The 21,396-nt window shown below is 39.2% G+C and overlaps 1 protein-coding gene across 4 annotated transcripts in view; it reads left to right on the top strand.

Annotated features, from left to right (window-relative positions):
* Positions 1-744: 744 nt before the first annotated feature.
* Positions 745-21,396, top strand: part of CCDC77 (coiled-coil domain containing 77) — a 32,781-nt gene continuing 12,129 nt past the window's right edge. The window contains exons 1-8 of one of the 4 annotated variants that reach the window (XM_029955310.1): positions 745-833; positions 4,168-4,223; positions 7,160-7,273; positions 7,377-7,430; positions 9,557-9,800; positions 12,561-12,703; positions 14,454-14,550; positions 15,889-15,964. In XM_029955310.1, coding sequence (XP_029811170.1) covers positions 7,393-7,430; positions 9,557-9,800; positions 12,561-12,703; positions 14,454-14,550; positions 15,889-15,964 — 598 coding nt within the window. In that variant the 5' untranslated portion in view covers positions 745-833; positions 4,168-4,223; positions 7,160-7,273; positions 7,377-7,392. Of the gene's footprint in view, positions 834-2,174; positions 2,225-4,167; positions 4,224-7,159; positions 7,274-7,376; positions 7,431-9,556; positions 9,801-12,560; positions 12,704-14,453; positions 14,551-15,888; positions 15,965-21,396 lie in introns of all 4 variants that reach the window. The other 3 variants (XM_029955309.1, XM_029955308.1, XM_029955311.1) reach the window with 3 other exon arrangements.

Consider the following 21,396-nt stretch of genomic DNA (forward strand, 5'->3'; position numbering starts at 1 on the left):
GAGAAAAATCACAAGACAAAAAAAAGTAAATTTAGGAGATGTCAAAATTTCTTCTGGACATCCTTAGGTCTTATACCAGAGAAGAGCCCCAGCTTTTTAATAGCAGAAGTGACAGCTCTGAGACTGAAGTGCCTTTCCCCCTACTCCTACCCCTTGATCTTCTGGAAAGATGAGACTACAATTGAGTTTTGAACTAGTTTTTATTACCAAAGCCAGTTTCTCACAACTTTCTGGAAAAGGAAGTAGTGTCTGCTATCTGACAAAGTAGTAGCATTTATGTACATAATTCTCTGACCTTACAAACTAAACCACAGGTCCTATCTTGACTCTAGGCCACTAGGTCATTGAAGGAGAAATTATCATCTTAGAATCTTCACCTTGATATAAACTTGTAAATTGTAATATAATAATCCTGTGATCCATTGCATGATTATGCATCGCGTTTCTGCATGATTTTTTATGAAAACAAAGTAGTTGAACGAATTTAAACTGGAGGTGCCCAGAATTAGTGCGTTCTGACCCCAAACTTTACACTGCCAATACTGGGATGAGCTGGATTGCAATCCGTTAACATCCTCCACCAGGGGAGCGGCGTAGCTGAATTAAAACTACATTTCCCGACTACCTCTGCGCATTAGATGCGAAGCGAGGGAGGGCGGGAATGGGGGCGTGCCTCTGTGTGAATAGCCTATCTATTGGCGCACAATCCAAAGGGCCATGTAAACTTGTGGGCGATTGGGCCGATTTCGTGCACGCTCTGTGGTGCCGCAAAGCTACCGGATTTAAGTTTTGTTTTTCAGTTGGGGGTTTCTGACTTGGAGTCTTAGTGTGGCGTGAGTATAGGGTTTGGGGTTTGGGATGCAGGGGTGAGGGAATGGGACCTTGGGCTAAAAAAAAAAAAAAAAAAATCTGATGAGGGAGAAGTAATTGCGGGTACCGGGAGAAGGAAGTTAGGATATGCAAAGTGAAAGATTTTGGGGGTGCTGGAGGATTGGGGAGCTAGAGCAATGAGGGAGTCAACAGCGGGATGAAATATAAAAAGGAGTGTAGGATTTGGATGTCCTGGAAATAAGTTCAGGTATTCCCTCATTTCACGATAGTCTAAGCCTCAATTTCCTCATTTGTAGGATTGAAGTATAGTAAAACTCCTAAACAGTTGTTGTGGGGGTAAATAAAATAAATGTCAAAGTACTAATCAAGACTTAGTTTTAAGTAGACAGGCTGTATCAGAAAAAAAAAAAAACACGTAAATGAGGAGGATATCACAGAGATAGAGAATAGAAGCTAACTGAAACCCATTAATTTATGTATAAACAAAGACATTGGTTTTTTGGGAGATACAGTGATGAGTAATGCCCATTTTCTATCTGCAAGGAATATACCCTGTCATGAGAGAAATTATAGCAACAAAGAACTCTATTATGTTAACTTTTAGAGAATTACAGATGTTCTTTTGCAGTTAGATCATTTTGATAGATTAATTTGGATGGAGAGACTCTGGAAAGAGATGGAGGTAGTAGTTTTCAGATACTAACTGGATTTCATTAAGTGAGGAGGAGAGAGGGCAGGGGTGAAGGGAATTATATTCCAGCTGGAGGAAAGCTCACCAACAAAGGCATTGAGGCAAGAAAGTTATCTGCAAGCTGGGGTATTTTAGGGGAATAGAGGGAAATTAGGCAGGAGTGGTAGGTTTGGTCCTTAGAAAATCATAACATCTAGGCTGATTTGATTTAATGTGTTAGACTATGAGGAGCCCCTGTTGGATTTTATGACTTTTAAGAATATGGTGCAAAGGGGTGCCTGGTTAGTTCAGTCAGTTAAGCATCCAACTCTTGATTTCTGCTCATGTCATGATTTCATAAGTCATGATCTCACGTTTATAAGATCAGCCCCATGCTGGGCTCTGTGCTGACTTCTCCCTTTCTCCTTCTCTACTCCTCCCTGGCTCTCTATTTCTCAAAATAAATAAACGTAAAGAAAAAAAAAAAAGAATATGGTCCAAGGGAGACAAGTGGTGGGTAGAACAGTCAAGCCATTGTAGTAGAGCGGGTAGGAAGACATGGAGATCCTGAATAACCATGGTCATTGCCCAGATAGAATATATGGGACTTTCATATGGTTGGATGAAGGTCAAGAGGAGTAATGAAATAATGAATGTAAATTTTAAGACCCAGGTTGCTTGGAAGATGCTTTATTCGCTTTGAGGTGCTAAAAAATATGTGACGTGAGTGATTTTTTTTAAGTTAAACATTATTAAAGTCAGACATTTCAAGCTCCAGTGGGACATATAGGTGAAAATGTCCATTACATAATTGGAAATTTAAACCAGGATATTGAAAGATGTCATTTGTTCATTCAGTAAATAATTGTTAGTTACTCTGTGCCAAGTAGTGTTTTAAATAATAGAAGTGATTATAAAAGTAGTGGGGATAATGATGTTCCCACAGAAATGGATAGAGGAAATACTAAAGTTGTAGACAGCACCTTTTGAACCAAGAAAGGAAACTTTTCAGTAAAAAATAATAACCTCCATTTATTGAGCACTTATGTGTCAAACACTGTGTTCATCCCTTTTATTCATTATTTCATTTAATTCTCACACCAATTTATGATATATGCTGTTTTCCCCATCTTTTTTTTTAATGTTTATTATTTTTTGAGAGAGATGAAGGAGCAGAGAAAGATAGGGACAGGGGATCTGAAGCAGGCACTGTGCTGACAGTAATGAGCTTGGTGCGGGGCTCAAACTCAAGAATCATGAGATCATGATTGAGCTGAAGTTGGATGCTCAACCAACTGAACCACCCAGGCTCCCCTATTATCCCTATCTTTTTTTTTTTTAAGTTTATTTTATTTTGAGGGAGAAAGAGCAAGTGGGGCAGGGGCAGAGAGAGAGACAGAGAGAGAGAGAGAGAGAGAGAGAGAGAGAGAGAGAGAAAATCCCAGGCAAGCTGTGCACTTTCAGCTCAGAACCCAATGTGGGATTCAAACTCACCAACCATGAGATTATGAGCTGAGCTGAAGTTGAATGCTCAACTGACCAGGCCACCAAGGCATCCCTAATTTGCCACTCTTTAATAAGTAACTCAGGTATAGTGAGGTTAAATAACATGTCTTATCACACAGTTATTAAGAGCTTTCACTTAAAGCCAAGTCTGTTTAACTTCAGAGCCCAAGCTCTCAACTCGCAACATTTTTTGATAAGGTGGTCAGCACTGTCAAATTAAGCATGACCTGAGCATACAAATCAAGGAGTGACTTGTTGGATGGAGGATGGGAAACCAAGAAAGCAGTTAGATTTATTTATTTGGATGTCTGCTGACCAAGAAGAGTAAGCTGTTCAGATGTTGTAGTAGAAGTCACTTTATGAGAGAATAAAACTAATGAGATGTGAATATAGATAACGTTTTGTAGATGTACAGTAGTCATAGGAGTGAAGACAATAACTCGGAGGGAGAAGAGAGGTAACAGGTTGTGGGAGGACTCTTTTTAAAGTTCCGAGTTACTCTAGGGGGCCCTGGCTGGCTCATTTGGTAGAGCATACAGCTCTTGATCTTTTGGGGTCGTGAGTTTGAGCCCCATGTTGGGTATAGAGATTACTTTAAAAAACAAAATGACTCACAAGATTTTTTAAAAAGTTACAAGTTACTCTTAAATAGTTTTAGAACAGTGGCATTCATCTTAAAGATGTCACCAGGATTCATAAAATAGGATGTCACTTGGCCACATAAAAGAGTGAAGTACTAATACACTCTACAACACGGATGAACCTTGAAAACCTTAGGGTAAGTGAGAGAGAACAGTACTAATCAACCACAAAGGACCACATACTAGATAATCTCATTCATATGGAAGTCCAAAATAGGGAGATCTATAGAAACACAAAGTAGATTAGTGGTTGCTTAGAGCTTAAGGGGCAGGGGAGCACAGGGGTGATGGCTAAAGGGTAGAGGACTCCTTGAAGTGATGAAAATGTTCTGTAATTGTGATGGTTGCATGTATCTGAATATACTGAAACCACTGAAATATGCTGAAACCATTGAATTATACACGTTAAATGAATGAGTTATATAGAATGTGAATTGTTATATCTAAATAAAGCTGTTTAAAAAAAATATTGCCCATAATCCTACTACACCAACCCAATTATTACTTCTTATTTTCTAGGTTATTTTTTACAAGAAACAAATTGGTCCAACTTGGGAGAAGTTTTGTGGAAGGAGGTGAGTAGTCATTTTAAAGTAGAGAGAGAGAGACGCGCCTGGGTGGCTCAGTTGATTAAGCATCAGACTCTTGGTTTTGGCTCAGGTCATGATCTCACAGTTTCTGAGTTCAAGCCCTGCATTGGAGCCTGATTGGGATTCTGTCTCTTTCTGCCCCTTGCCTACTCATGCTGTCTCTGTCCCTCTCAAAAGAAAGAAATTTTTAAAGGAGAGAGTAAGAAAAAGAGATGGTATATTTGAAGGGTTGGTTGGTAGAAGAAGCCAATGGAACGGCAGAGACAGACACCCATATTTAGCTAAACTGGGTAGACTGAACAGTAGAAGATAACAATGTTGAACAGAGTCTTTCAAATTCATATTGAGGATTTTTGAGGATTTTTAGAAAAGTTTATTGAGCATCTACTGAACCAGGCAATATTTTAGTGACTGGGGATATAGCAGTGAAAACAACAGATAAAAAATGCCTGTTCTCCAATGAGAAAGAATGAAATATGGCCATTTGTAGGAAAGTGGATGGACCTCGAGGGTGTCATGCTAAGCGAAATAAATCAGGCAGAGAAGGATAGATACCATATGTTTGCATTCATAGGTCTAACAGGAGAGACCTGGCAGGGGACCATGGGGAGAGGAAGGGGGAAAGAGAGCAGGGAAGAGTGAGGGACACAGATCAAGGGAGACTGCTGAATACTGGAGACGATCCATGGACTGAAAGGGGAGGGGGAGGCGGGAGGGGTTGATGGTCATGGTGGGGGGCACTTGTGGGGAGAAGCATTGGGTGTTATATGGAAACTAATTTGACAATAAACTATTATAAAAAAAATAAATTAAAAAAAATGCCTGTTCTCAGTGAGTTTCCCCGTTCCAGTGTGGGGAGTCAATAAATAAGTAAAATATGTCAGATGGTGATGAAGTAAAGCAGAGAAGGTGGGTAAGGGAGTGCCAGAGTAGTCAGGGAAGACTACCAAGAAGGTGACATCAGGACCCTCAAGGAGCGGGAACAAGCCATGTAGATAAATGGAAGAAGAACATCATAACTACAGTAGAAATGTGAAGTCTGAAGTAAAAGTTTGGTACATTTGAAGAACAGCAGAGCCTAGTGCTGTTGGAGCAGTGAGCAGGGGGAGAGTAGTAGGTGGGGGTCACAGAAGTACTGGGGTAACCGGTCATGTAGGACCTTATAAACCATTTTAAGACCTTGGTTTTCTGACTAAACACGTCTTAGAGGCTTTTTGAAAAGACAAGTTTGGTGGTTTGATTATATTTTAAATGATCTAACTGCTATGTTGAGGATAGACTGCGGGGGCTGGATTATAGAGTGGAAGCAAAGAGACCAGTAGAAAAGGCTATTGGAGTCATCCAAGCAAGAGGTTATAGTGCATTGGACCAGGGCAGTATTGGCACGAGTGGTTGTCAGATTATAGATAATTTGATGGTAGAACCAATAGGATTTGCTCACAGGGAATAAGCATAGCATGTAAGACAGGGAGAGGAGTAAATTTTCTCCAACTAAGTTTTTTTGTCTTAGGCAACTGGCAGGATGGAGGTAGTGATGACTGGAAGGTAGACTTCTGAGAGAAGAGCAGGTTTTGGTGGTAGATATTTAGCAGGAGCTTGGTTTTGGACATGTTAAGCTGGAAAGACCTGTAAGACATCCAAATGGAGACACAGAATAGGCAATCAGATAGGGCAGAGCCAGCACTGGAGGGGGAAATTTGAAAACCATTAATGTGTACATGGTATTTTAAAACTGACACTTTAACTGACACTGGCCACCGAGACAATAAGGATAGAGAAAGATGAGCAAGAACTAGCAATGACTGAAAATTAATGACTGGTGAGGAAGAAAGAAAACCAGGAACATATGGTGTCCTAGAAGCCAAATGAAGAAAGGTTTCAAGGAGGACGAGCAGAGGCACTCTGGGATCCCAAGTGAGAAAATGGTATACAAAAAAAAAAAAAAGAAAGAAAATGGTATACAGAATTAACAAGAGTGATTATCTCTTTTCACAATTTCTCACAAAATTCTTCTCCAACGAACTGAAGATTACAAGGAGATGTATGCCAACTAAAAGAGTACAGGATCAGGGCACCTGGGTGGCTCAGTAGATTAAGCATCCGACTCCGGTCATGATCTCAGGGTCATGGGATGGAGCCCCACATTGGTCTTAAGATTCTCTTTCTCCCTGTCCCTCTGCCATCCCCCCAAAACACAAGAACAGAATATTATATCATGTTGCTAAAAATCAAAATGAATTGACAAATCATACTTGATAAAACAGTTTTCTGTAAAGCTAATAAAATCAATTCTCCCCTCCCCCCTCCTTCTCTCTTTCCCTTCCTTCTCTCCCTCTCTTTCCCTTTTTCTCTCCCCTTTTCTCCTCCTCTTCTCTACTTCTCCCTCTTTCAAAGATAAAGACTGTGAGGTTATCTTTGTGAAAATATCTGTGATAAGATTGTTCAGATAGAGGAACCCAACGTCTGTATTAGCATTTGGAGTGGAGATTGTAAATGGACCTTTATATGTAGTTTTTTCTTTCTCTAAAATAAAACAACCAAAATATGGTGGATAAAGAACACCAAATAAAGATAAAATGTCAGTGGCTTTGTGTTTATTTTAAATTTAGCATAATCAGTCCTCTACCCTAATTCTCATTTACCACCCCTTACTTGTTAGAAATTTTTCTGTATCTTCCTCCTATTTTAGCAAAAGGATTATAAATTTGCTTTGCATTGTTGCAGACAGTCTTCATAGAAAAGAGGCTTTTCTTTTGTGCGTGCTTGTCCATTCTGATTTTATTTGATATTAAGAACGATGAATGCCTTATGAAAATTCAGGGTCATAGATTTTCAGGATTTGGAACAACTTTAAAGAGTACTATATTTTATTTTTTTTTACTTAAGTTTTTTTTTTTTTTTTAATAATCTCCGCACCCAAGGTGATGCTCGAACTCACTCAGAAGCCTGAAATCAAGAATTGTATGCTCTTCTGATTAAGCCAGCCAGGCCCCTCAAGAATCCTACATTTTAGGACAACACGTTCTCACCAGCAGGTGCATCTGATGATGGTGGAGAAGGATTGAGTCTGTGCATCCCATCCTATTCTATTTTTTTCTGTTCCTGACCCCTCATTCTGAATCTTCGTGTATTTGACAGGTGTGAAAAGGACAGGATGAACTTTACTCCGACACGAACACCTGTCTGCAGAAAGTAAGCCATTTGCTTATTTTTGAGTTAAAGAATCAAGATTTCTGCAACCTTAAGTGCAAGTTAGCTTGGGGACTAGAAAGGTTTTAGAAGTGTATATCCAAACTCTGGATTATATTATATTATATTATATATTATAACTATATGAGACCTCATTTCTCTATTCTTACTGTGTTTTTCAGATTAAAAACTAGGACATGTTAGGGGTGCCTGACTCAGTAGGTTAAATGTCTGACTCTTGGATTTGAACTATATAAGACCTCATTTCTCTATTCTTACTGTGTTTTTCAGATTAAAAACTAGGACATATTAGGGGTGCCTGGCTCAGTTGGTTAAGGGTCCAACTCTTCATTTTAGCTCAGGGCATGATCTCATGCCCTGCATCAGGCTCCATGCTGGCAGCGCAGAGCCTGCTTGGGATTCTCTCTCTCTTCTTTCTGTCCCTTCCCTACTTGCACTTTTTCTCCCTCCTTCTCTCAAAATAAATAAACATTAAAAACTAGGACATGTTAATTGTTCATGCCAGAAGGCAGGCAGTTTGAGGGAGCCTGATACAGCACCTGTGGATGCTGGCCTACAGAGGGAACAACCATACAAACAGGGGACTTTTAATTCCAGTTCTGCCATCAACTTGCTGCAGGACAGACTCATCCTCATCCTCAGGGCCATAGCTCCCAACTGCAAAATCTCAGAAGTGCCTCTTAATTCATCTACTAGCCTGTTTCCCAGAGTTGTTATGAGAAAACTTCCTTTGAAAACATGAAACATTAAGTAAAAGAGTGTTTCTGACATGAGCTTTTCGTGACTGAGAAAATACTAAGTAATTTTTTTTTTGCTAGCTGAAAGTAAATTTTAATATCTCTTCTGTACATGCTCATTTATTAAAAATCTTGACCATGACCTTTGTTAACTACTACTCTGGACTTCCGGTATAAAGTTTCTCCACACTGCTGTCTATTTTGTCATGTTGCAAATTGATTTAGCCAAAGTGAATTAATTTACACAGGGTTTCTCCACTCCTGTGCCATTTGTTTTCTGACTTTCATTCTTCTAGCTGAAGGCTCTTACTTGCTAAAAGCAAACAAACAAAACTTGTCTGGCCTTTGATTAGCCTTTGATCTGGTCCAGTCTTGGGTCTGTGTAGTTCAAATGTCTCTGTTGCTAATATGATTGTGTGCTCACTAACTAGGCTATATTTTCTAATCCCAAATCTTATATTTTTCATTCCCTTTCTTAGTAAGTTTGCCACTTATGTACCTGTTCCTAAAAACAGTTTAATTTTGCAAATTTTAATCTTAAACAGTTGGTAATACCCTTTATATATGCATCTACATACGTTTTTTCCATTTAATACTGTTTGAATGATTCAGTCATATTTGAGTTTCTCTCATTCATCGTTTCTAATAACTTTGCATAATATTCCATTTATATGACTACACCACAATTTATCCATTGTTCTATTGAATGGATGGAAGGTTTACCATTTTTATTATTGCAAATAATGTGACTATAAACATTTTCTTATGTGTCAGCTTGTATGTATGTGCATGAGTTTCTCTAGGACAAGAGGGGCAATTTTACTAGATCTGCCAATTTACTCTGTGGTGCTAAGTTAGACTCCAGCGGCAGTGCAGTGTTCCTTTGCTATGGTCTTAAGAGCGTTACATTTTCTGTTACTACCTGGTCTTACTGGGGAAGTGTTCCATTTTTTTTTAATGATCTTTTTACTTTCTAACATGTATTTTGAATCTAGCTTTAAGCCTTTAATACTTGGAAACCAGCTCATAAGATTTGTCACTAACCTGGAACATAAACTTTGAAGCACTTTAAGAATATAAACTCCTTTTTTATTTAAGAAATTATATTGGACCCCTTGGGTGGCTCAGTCAGTTAAATGTCGGACTTTGGCTTAAGTTATGATCTCATGGTTTGTGGGTTCGAGCCCCGCATTGGGCTCTGTGCTGACATCTTGGAGCCTAGAGCCTGCTTAAGATTCTGTGTCTCCCTCTCTCTCAGCCTTTACCCTGCTCATGCTCTGCCTCTCTCTCAAAGACAATCATTAAAAAAATTTTTTTAATATAATGTCTCATAAACAGTTTAATGAACACGCCCTTTCTAATTTCACATAGGCTGGCAACTGACTCCGAACATGATGTTGCTGATGGCTTCAGTAGTCCCACCAAGTGGAAGGGAAAGTCTTTTTTGGATTCGGTGGAGTCAACTCCCTTGCCTTCCACACATGATCGTCTGGCTCTCCTCTGCCCTTCTCAGGAGCTTCTGGAATATTACCAAAAGAAGATGTCTGAGTGTGAGGCAGAAAATGAAGACCTGTTGAAGAAACTGGAACTCTACAAGGAAACTTGTGAACGACAGGTGAAAGAGATGACACATTGTGGCCTCTGGGGACTCTAATGGAGTCCATTCATTACTGAGAAAAGTGCCAACTTTTGTATCATAATCAGATATTTTATTTAAAGCTGTCTATTTATTTTGAGAGAGAGAGACCACCTGTACTCATGTGAGCTAGGGAGGGGCAGAGGGAGAGAGAGAATCCCAAGCAAGCTCCATGCTGACTTGGGGCTTGATCTCACTTGTGAGATCACAACCTGAGCTGAAATCAAGAGTTGGATGCTTAACTGACTGAGCCACCGTTCACCCCTTCCTTTTTTTTTTTTTTAAGTTTATTTATTTTGAGAAGGAAAGAGAGTAAATGGAGGAGGGGCAGAGAGAGAGAGAAAATCCCAAGCAGTCTCCACCCTGTCAGCACAAAGCCTTAGGTGGGGCTCACTCTCATGAATCATGAGATCATGACCTGAACTGAAATCAAGAGTCAGATGCTTAACCAACTGACCCCCCTGGGTGTCCCGATTTTTCAAGTTTTCTGAGTGTTACCTGTCAGTTTCTGACATCATGTCCTTCCCTTCTAACCCAAACCCCATTATGCTTCACTTCAGTAACTGTACTGCCTGCACATGACCCCTTGCTTATTCTTCTGTTCCGCTTGCATAGCCCAAACCCTAACTATAACTTCATCCCATCCCCCACCACCTCTTCTGGAGCAGGATTTCTCAACCTTGGCATTATTGACATTTGGGGCTAATTCTTTGTTGTGAAGACTGTTTTGTGCATTGTAGAATGTTTAGCAGCGTCCTTGGCCTCTACTCACTGGAAACCAGTAGCACACCTCTCCCCCATCCTCCCTGTCCCCAGTCGTGAGCATCAAAAGGCCTGCAGACACTGCCCAATTTCTCCTGGGGGTATAGGCAAAACCGCCCCCCAGTTGAGAACCATTGTCCTAGAATGCTCACAAATCCTTATACAATTAAGTCACAGTAAACATATCCATCCATATCCTTAGTCACTGTCTGGCAGTTTTCTCACCTGTGCTCATCTGGGCCATACCTTCACTCTCTTCCAGCCTGCCACCCCTTCTTCGCCCTCTTGTCTCGGGCAGTCTTGCTTCCTAGTTCACAGAAAATGCCAGCCATCGCTTATGCGCTCCCTTCCTGCTCATCCACACACAGTTACCTACACCTCTATCCATCTCTCTTCCTGACCCCTGCAGGGACAAGATGTCTCCGCCTGCTCAAGGCACTCTCCCAGTCCCCAACCTTCCCCTGACCCCAGCCCTTCGTCCTCCTAAGAAAAGCTGCTTCATCCACTCTCTTCTCTGTGGTGCTATTTTTAACTTCTTGCATGATGTTGGCTTTTTTCTCCACAGTATTTAAACAAACTCAAGTCTTTCCCAACTTAAAAGAAGAAAACGCCCTTCTATAGTTGTGCCTTCCCCTGTGTCCACCCTCTTATGCAGATGGCTCTTCTCTCAACCACACTTCTAGAATAGTTTGACTTTATCATCCACTCAGCGACTTCTTGACTGTAGTTTGGTCTCTGTCCTCATTGTTCCACAAAAACTGTACCTCCTGTGGTCTCTAGAACCTACTTGTCAAATGATCCCTTCCCTTTGTGTCCCTTGCAATATTTGTCACTGTTGACCTCTTTTTTCTGCAGACTTCACTCTCACTTGATTTCTGTCATTTTTCTTTTCTAGGTTCTGTCTTTACCACTCTACCCAGTTCTTCTCAGTCTCCATTCACTGCTCCCCTTAGTCTTAAGTGTCTGAGTTCTAGATGCCACCATATACGATCTCATTGCATTCATTCATTCTACTGCCACATATTTGATAATGACACCAAGTAACTGATGGGGACTCCCTTTTCTCCTGAGCTCCATGCTATCATGCCCATGTCTGCTCCCCTACCCACGTGTGCATATATGCTGCTGACACTTCCCCTTACCTCCTAACTGTCTTTATACTGTGCCTGCAGCTCTCCCCAGCCCCTACTTGCATCATTTGGTAAGTCCTATTGATTCTGCTTCCTAAATGTCACTTACTCCATTCTTACACCTTAATTGCTCTTGGCACAACACTAGTTCAAACTCTTGTTTTGTCTCTCCTGGGCTGTTATACTGTCCTCCTTACCAGTATCCAGCCTCTGGCCCCGTATGTCTCCAGTCTGCCCCTCACCATCCATTCCAGTAACACTGATGTACTTACTGTTCTTTGATGGTTGTGTATTTACATCTCTTTCCTGAGAGTACGCCCCCCTCTGCTTGTCTCTAGCAGTGTTCATCTTTCAAGTTCCAACTTTTTGGTTGCATTCCCTGACTTCCCAGAACCTTAGAGGTTTACCCCTGCCATGCTTTCCCCCTCTACCGTTTTGCTCTGCATGCTCTTTCATGAAATAATTATTTCATTTTAATTGTTTGCGTGTGTCTTCAGTTCTGTAGACAAGAATCATATCTTTTTATCTTTGTTTTTCTAAAATTTTTATAATCCTTATTATATAAAAACATTTAAAAAAATGTGTGACTAGAACAGATAGGTTATATGGCATTACAGAGTTTTGTAATCTGTAAAAGATACGAGAGCTGTGATGCTCTATGCAAGCATCACACTCACCCTGTAGCTTTGGAACTTAAGTCCATACACAACCCATTGTTGTCATTTGAATTCTGTGTTGGTGAAACCATTCACTTTGTAATATTGCTACATGAACCGATTTATCATACCAATATGAGATAACTCCTATGAAGCCCAGTATATTTTCAGCTACCTTTTTTTCCCCCCAGCATAAACTAGAATGGGATTTGCAGCAGAGAGAGGAAGAGATTGCTGAATTGCAGAAAGCCCTAAGTGATATGCAGGTCTGCCTCTTCCAGGAACGGGAACACGCTTTACGCCTCTACTCGGAGAACGACCGACTGAGAATCAGGTGCCAAGTAGCAGAAGGGAAATATTCAAATTCTATTTCTAAATTACACTAAACAAGATAAATATCTATGGCCCTTCTCTTAGGTTATGTTTCCCAGGAAGCAGACTCTGAGACGGATGCAAATGCCTGTAGGATGGTTAATGGGTAGATTCTCAGGAATACCATCTATGAGCAGATTTGGGCAGAGGGAGAGTTTGAACTGTGATTTGGTGGTAACAATTGGCTTTAGCTGAGCTCTGAGGCCAAGACAGCCATTCAGAGGCAAAAGAGTTGAATATTTGTACCCCACTCATTAGATGTGGGCTGTCACTGGGGAGGGAGTGTAGGCTTGGGAGAGGCTGCTGCCTTCAGCCTAGGGTAATTGCTGGAGAAGGACTCAGTTCTTGGGTGAGAAGTGTCTTGGTCCTGAAGGTGGCATCTGAGCAGTGTTCGACAATGTTGGAAGCATCCACTACTAAATTTTTAACTGTGGTAAATATATTTAAAATGAAACTTACCATTACAGTTGTTTGTAAGTGCATAGTGCAGTGGCATTAGGTATATTCACACTATTGTGCACCCGTACCACTATCCATCTCTAGAACTTTGTCATCATCCCATATAGAAACTCTGTCCCTGTTAAACAGTATCTTCCCATCCCCCCTCTTCCTAGCCCCCTTTTGACTTCATATAAGTAGCATCATACAGTAATTGTCTCTTTACATCTGGCTTATTTCATTTAGCATAAGGCTTACAAGGTTCACCCATGTTGTAGCACATATCCAAATTTCATTCCTTTTTAAGGCCAAATAATATTCAATTATTGTTTATCCCTTCATCCATTAATGGACATTTGAGTTATTTCCACCTTCTAGCTATTGTGAAAAACACTGCTGTGAACATTGGTGTACATATACCTGTTCAGGTCCCTGCTTTCAGTTGTTTTGTGTATATACCCAGAGGTGGAATTGCTGAATCAAACGCTAATTCTATGTTTAAAAATTTTGAGGAACTGCCATACTGTTTCCCATAGTGACTGTACCACTTTACATTCCCACCAGCAGTGCACAGAGGTTTCAGTCTCTTACTCTGCATACCAACATTTCTTCTTCTTCTTTTTTTTAATACTAGCTATCCTAATGGGTGTGAAATAGTATCTCATTGTTTTGGTTTGCATTGCCCTAATGATTAGTGATGTTGAGCATTTTCCGACATGCTTTTGGTCATTTGTGTATCTTCTTCAGAGAAGTGTCTATTCAAGTCCTTTACCCATTTTTGAATTGGGTTCTTTGATTTTTACAGTTGTTTAGTTTTAAGAGTTCTTTATATATTCTGGATTCGAATCCCTTATTAGATAAGTGATTTGCAAGTGTTTTCTTCCATTCTGAGTGTTGCCATTTTATTCTGTTGATAGTCCTTTGATGCACAAGTTTTTTATTTTCGTAAGGTCCAATTGGTGTATTTTTCCTTTTGGTGCTTCTGCTTTTGGTGTCATGTTTAAAAAATCATTGCCAAATCCAATATCACTTGTTTTCTTCTAAGAGTTTTATAGTTTAAGCTCTTATAGGTAGGTCTTTGATCCATTCTCTCTGAATTCCTGAATATAAATACGTGATGTTTTAAAAATTAGAGCTAAGGTCTAAATAAATCTTACTCAATTTTAATTTGATATTGCCATTGTATTAAAAATAAATCAGAAAGGAGATCTTTTAAATAGGAAAATTTACTTTCTCTGAACACAACATGTGCTTACTCTCTGTGAGAATTACAGGGAGCTAGAAGACAAGAAAACGATTCAGAATCTCTTGACTCTTGTGGGCACAGACACTGGAGAAGTGACCTATTTTTTTAAGGAACCTCCAAACAAAGTGAGTAATCTTTGATACATCATGGTAAGCCTGGCTTTTATAAAATACAGGGTGGAGTCCACACTAAGGGCAATTTTGGTACTTGCTAAAGAAGATAGAAGGAGAATTAACTGTCATAGCCCCCCTAAGTTTTCAAAGCATTTGCTATAATTACCGAGAGCTTTGTGATTTTATTTATTTTTCTCTCAAAAAACCTTGGGAAGTAGTATTGTTTTACTCCATTTTATTGTTTGGAAATTAATTTTTTTAATGTTTAGCTATATTTGAGAGATAGAGAGACAGAGTGTGAGCTGGAAAAGGGCAGAGAGAGGAGGGGAAACACAATTTGAAGCATGCTCCAGGCTCCACAGAGCCCGATGCAAGGCTCAAACTCACAAACCCCGAGATCATGACCTGAGCTAAAGTCAGAGGCCTAACCGATTAAGCCACTCAGTGCCCCTATTATTGTTTGGAAATCTAAAGCACAAAGGAGTAGATGTTTTGGGAGGAGATTAGAGAGGAAAGTGGGAGCAAAGGTAGCATAGGAGCAAGTTTCAATACTCAGATTTATTTTTATTTATTTACTTTTTTAGTGTTTATTATTTATTTTTAAGAGTGAGAGACAGAGACAGAGCAAGGGTGCAGGGGCGGGGAGGGAGACGCAGAAATAGAGGGAGACACAATCCGAAGTAGGCTCCATGCTCCAAGCTATCAGCACAGAACCCGACATGGGGCTCAAACTCATGAACTGTGAGATTATGACCTAGCTGAATTTAGTCGCTTAACCGACTGAACCAACCAGGCACCCCTCGGGTTTCTTTTTTAATCTGTTTCTGGTGATAATAAAAGTAATGCATGGTCTTTATTAAAAACATAAATTTGAGAAATCTATCATATAAAAGTGGCAGTGTCCCATAATTCTATATCCCAGAGATAAAACTTTTTTCCATTTATATAGAATTATTTGCATATATATATAGTATTTCCATTTTTATGCTTGTGTAAACAGTGCCTCAGTGAGCATCTTTATATGTATCTACATATAGATCCTTTTGTGTTCCTGTTATTTTTCTAAGGTTTTCTAAGGCCTTTGTCAAGGACCTCCTCCCCCTTTCTTTCAGCAGATACTACTACATAACTCTGAAATTTAATTTTTTTCGTTTGTATCACCAGCACTGAGTTTTATCCAGTTTGTTACTTTGTCTACTTCGGTTTCTCACATGCATGACATCCTCATATGATTATGGCAATTTTGACAAATTTGATATATGAGTAGTGTTTGATCTACAGAAGTAAAGCTAAAAAGTGAAATATGACATTTATAGGAAGGCTATTTTTTTTTTTTTTTTGCTTCTTTAGGTCAGCATTTTCCAAAAGACTATCCAGGCTGCAGGTGCATGTGAACAGAATGAACCTCCCTCGGCTTCCAGAGCAGGTATAGAAACCTTTTCTACTGTGTAGTGATAATGAATGTTCATAATGATGTCTTTGGTGGTTTCAGATCTCACTGAGCTTTCTTTCCTTCAACCTTCCCTGATATTTTAATAAAATAAAATAAAAATACATAATTAATGTGGTGATAAGTTATAAAACAGACTTTGACAACTTCTGGGATCATAGGGTATTAATTAGCTTCTAAGCCTCAGTCTCCTCTCTCTCTCTTTTTTTAAAATGGAAATCTCAGTTTTATTTCTTTCTTTGAGTTTTTTTTTTTACAAAATTGAGATGTAACTGCCGTATTACATTTGTTTTCAATGTGTAACATAAGGATTTAATATTTGTACATGTTACTAAATGATCACCATAATAAGTCTAGATGAAATTCATCACCGCACATGGTTATATACATTTGTTTTTCCTGTGATGAAAACTTTTAAGATCTATTCTCTTAGCATGAGGTTCTTGAAGCATCCTAGGAATTTTGTTGCTTTTTTTTTTAATGTTTTATTTTATTTTTGAGAGAGAGAGAGAGAGACAGACAGTGTGAGCAGGGGAGGGTCAGAGAGAGAGGGAGACACAGAATACAAAGACAGGCTCCAGGCTCTGAGCTGACAGCACAAAGCCTGAGGTGGGGCTCAAACCCACAAACCATGAGATCATGACCTGAGCCAAAGTCGGACACTTAACCGACTGAGCCACCCAGGTGCCCTGCTTTTTTAAGAAAATATATTTAATTGTCAAATTGGCTATCATACAGTGTGTACAGTGAGTGTGCTCTTGGTTTTGGGGGTAGATTCCTGTAATTCATCACTTACATACAACAGCCAGTGTTCATCCCAACAAGTGCCCTCCTCAGTGCCTGTCACCCATTTTCCCCTCTTCCCCACCTCCCCCCAACAATCCTTGGTTTGTTCTCTGTATTTAAGAGTCTTTTATGGTTTGCCTCCCTCCCTCTGTTTATAACTATTTTTCCCCCTCCCCTTCCCCCATGGTCTTTTGTTAAGTTTCTTTAGTTCTACATATGAGTGAAAACATATGATATTTGTCTTTCTCTGACTGGCTTATTTCACTTGCCATAATACCCTCCAATTCCATCCATGTTGCTACAAATGGCCAGATTTCATTCTTTCTCATTGCCATGTAGTATTCCACTGTGTATATAAACCACATCTACTTTATCCATACATCAGATGATCGACATTTAGGCTCTTTCCATAATTTGGCTATTGTTAAAAGTGCTTCTATAAAAATTGGGGTACATGTACCCCTGTGAATGAGCACTCCTATATCCTTTGGGTAATTCCTAGTAGTGCTATTCTTGGGTCATAGGGTAGTTCTATTTTTAATTTTTTGAGGAGCTTCCACACTGTTTTCCAGAGCGACTGCACCAGTTTGCATGCCCACCAACAGTGCAAGGAGATCCCATTTCTCCACATCCTTGCCAGAATCTGTTGTTTCCTGAGTTGTTCATTTTAGCCACTCTGACCAGTGTTAGGTGGTATCTCAGTGTGGTTTTGATTTATATTTCCCTGATGATGAGCAACATTGAGCATCTTTTCATGTGCCTGTTGGCCATCTAAATATCTTCTTTGGAAAAATGTCTATTCATCCTCATTTCTTCACTAGATTGTTTTTTGAGTGCTGAGTTTAGTAAATTCTTTATAGATTTTGGATATTAACCCTTCATCTGATATGTCATTTGCAAATATTTTTCCCCTTCTGTCAGTTGCCTTTTAGTTTTGTTGGTTGTTTCCTTTGCAGTGCAGAAGCTTTTTATCTTGATGAGGTCCCAATAGTTCATTTTTGCTTTCAATTTCCCTTGTCTTTGGAGACGTGTTGAGCAAGAAATTGCTGCCTGTTTTCTTCTCTAGGGTTTTGACAGTTTCTTATATCATATTTAGGTGTTTTATTCATTTTGAGGGTTTTTTTGTGTGTATAGTGTAAGAAAGTGGTCTAGTTTCATTCTTCTGCATGTTGCTGTCTAGTTCTACCAGCACCATTTGCTAAAGAGACTGTCTTTTTTTCATTGTATGCTCTTCCCTGCTTTGTCAAAGATTAGTTGGTGGATCCAATTTTAGGTTCTCTATTCTATCCCATTAGTCTGTGTGTCTGTTTTTGTGCCAATACCACACTGTCTTGATGATTCAGCTTTGCAGTAGAGGGTAAATCCTGAGATTGTGATGCCTCCCGCTTTGGTTTTCTTTTTCAACATTAATTTGGCTATTTGGGGTCTTTTGTGGTTCCATACAAATTTTAGGATTGTTTGTTCTAGCTTTGAGAAGAATGCCAGTGCAATTTTGATTGGGACTGGATTGAATGTGTACACTGCTTTGCATAGTATTGACATTTTAACAATATTTATTCTTCTAATCCATGAGCATGGAATGTTTTTCCATTTCTTTGTGTCTTCTTCAATTTCCTTCATAAGTTTTCTATACTTTTCAGCATACAGATCTTTTATAACTTTGGTTAGGTTTATTCCTGGGTATTTTATGGTTCTTGGTGCAATTGTAAATGGGATTGAATTCTTGAATTCTCTTTTTTGTTGCTTCATTATTGGTGAATAGAAATGCAACCAATTTCTATACATTGATTTTGTACCCTGTGACTTTGCTGAATTCATGGATCAGTTCTAGCAGACTTTTGGTGGAGTCTTTCAGATTTTCCATGCAGTGTATCACGTCGTCTGTGACAAGTGGAAGTTTGACTTCTTCTTTGCCAGTGTCGATGCCTTTTATTTTATTTTGTTGTCTGATTGCTGTTAGGACTTCCAACACTATATTAAACAACAGTGGTGAGAGTGGACATCCTGTCATATTCTTGATCTCAGGGGGAAAGCTCTGTTTTTCCCCATTGAGGATGATATTAGCTGTGGGCTTTTCATATATGGCTTTTATGATGTTTAGGTATGTTCCTTCTATCCGACTTTCTTGAGGGTTTTTATTAAGAAAAGATGCTATATACATCTGTTGACAGGATCATATGGTTCTTATTCTTTTTTTTATTAATGCAATATATCACATTGATTGATTATGAATATTGAACTAACCTTGTAGCCCACTTGATCATGGTGAATAATTCTTTTTGTATGCTATTGAATTCGATTTGCTGGTATCTTTGAGAATTTTTACATCTATGTTCATCAGGGATACTGGCCTGTAATTCTCCTTTTTAGTGGGTTCTCTGTCTAGTTTGGGAATCCAGGTAATCCTGGCTTCATAGAATGAGTCCCAAAGCATTCTTTCTGTTTCTATGTTTTGGAACAGCTTGAGGATAAGTATTAACTGTGCTGTTAATGGTCTGGTAGATTTCCCCTGGGAAACCATCTGACCCAGGACTCTTATTTTGGGGGAGATTTTTGATAACTGATTCAATTTCTTCACTAGTTATGGGTCTGTTCAAATTTTGTATTTCTTCCCGTTTGAGTTTTGGTAGTGTGTGGGTATCTAAGAATTTGTCCATTTCTTCCAGGTTGTCCAGTTTGTTGGCATATAATTTTTCATAGTATTCTCTGATAATTATTGCTATTTCTGAGGGGTTGGTTGTGATAAGTCTAATTTCATTCATGATTTTCTCTATTTGGGTCCTCTGTCTTTACTTTTTGAGAAGTCTGGCTAGGGACATATCAATTTTGTGTATTTTTTCAAAAACCCAGCTCTTAGTTTCATTGATCTGTTCTGTTGTTGTTTTTTAACTCTATATTGTTTACTTCTGCTCTAGTCTTTATTATTTCTCTTCTGCTGGCCTTAGGGTTTCTTTGCTGTTCTAATTCCTTTAGGTGTGACGTTAGATTTTGTATTTGGGATTTTTCTTATTTCTTGAGATAGGCCTGGATTGCAATGTATTTTCCTCTTAAGACTGCCTTTGCTGCATCCCAAAGGGTTTGGACTGTTGTGTTTTCATTTTCATGTGTTTCCATATATTTTTAAATGTCTTCTTTAATTGCCTGGTTGACCCATTCATTCTTTAGTAGGATGTTCTTTAACCTCCATGCATTTGGAAGTTTTCCAAACTTTTTCATGTGGTTGATTTCAAACTGTTTTTAATGTTTGTTTATTTTTGAGAGAGAGAGACATAGAGTGTGAGTGGGGGAGGGTTAGAGAGAGAGGGAGACACAGAATCTGAAGCAGGCTCCAGACTCTGAGCTATCTGTCAGCACAGAGCCTGACATAGGACTTAAACCCACAAACCATTCGATCATGACCTGAGCTGAAGTCGGTTGCTTAACTGACTGAGCCACCCACGTGCCCCACAATTCTCTCTTTATCTTTGTATTTTGCCAGTTTCACTATGATATGTCATGCAGAAGACCTATTCAAGTTATGTCTGAGGGCAGTTCTCTGTGCCTCCTGGATTTCAATGTCTTATTTCCTTCCACAGATTGGGGAAGTTCTCAGCTATGATTTGTTCAAGTAAACCTTCCACCCCTTTCTCTCTCTCTCTCCTTCTTATGAAACTCCTGTGATACGGATATTATGATGTTTCATTGAATCACAATTCCCTCGTGAGCTATAATTTTTTCTCTTTTTCTCAGCTTCATCTTTTTCCATTATTTTATCTTCTATTTCACTTATTCTCTTTAGCTCTCACTGTCTTCACATCTAGTTTATTTTGCACCTCATTTACAGCATTTCTTAATTCATCATGACTATTTTTTAGTTCCTTGATCTCTGCAGCAATAGATTCTCTGTTGTCTTTTATGCTTTATTCAAGCCCAGTATTAACCTTATGACTATTATTCTAATTTCTTGATCAGATATATTGATTATATCTGTTTGATCAATTCTTTAGCTGTCATTTCTTCCTGGAATTTCTTGTGAGGAGAGTTCTTCCGTTTCATCATTTTGACTAGTTTGCTGTCCTTTATGTGTTTTAAAAGCTTGTTATGTGTCCTGCACCTGTGAGCACTACCATATTAAAGAGGGGTCATACACTGTCCAGGACCTGGCCCTTCAGGAGGTGTTTTTTTGGAGTGTGTTATGTGCTGTCTGTTGTTGTGACTCTGGTTGCTTTATCTCCCTACTCATGTGATGTTTGGACCCCCTACAAGGTGTGTTTTGATTTGTTTGTTGATGTAGCCCTGGAAGAAAAGAAAAAAAAAAAAACAGGGTGGGGGCAGTGGTGGTAGTAAAGGCCTTATTCATAAAAAGAGAGAAATGACAGGGGCAGGGAAAAAGAAAAGAAAATTGACCAGGCAGAGAAAGTATATGGCTTCATCCAGAGAGAGAGGAAAATAAAGAAGGAGATACAGAACAGCTATAAAGAGAATAGATTAAATATGTCTGCTTAAACAAACCAGCAACCAGAATAACCAGACTAGAGGTTAGGAGTAGGAGGCAAGAAATAGATGGAGAAAAGGAAGAAAAAAATTTATACATATATGTATATAATAAGAATTGTCCGAAGTGGCACCTGGGTGGCTCAGTC

Source organism: Suricata suricatta, chromosome 10, assembly GCF_006229205.1.
Source record: "Suricata suricatta isolate VVHF042 chromosome 10, meerkat_22Aug2017_6uvM2_HiC, whole genome shotgun sequence".
Lineage (NCBI taxonomy): Eukaryota > Metazoa > Chordata > Mammalia > Carnivora > Herpestidae > Suricata > Suricata suricatta.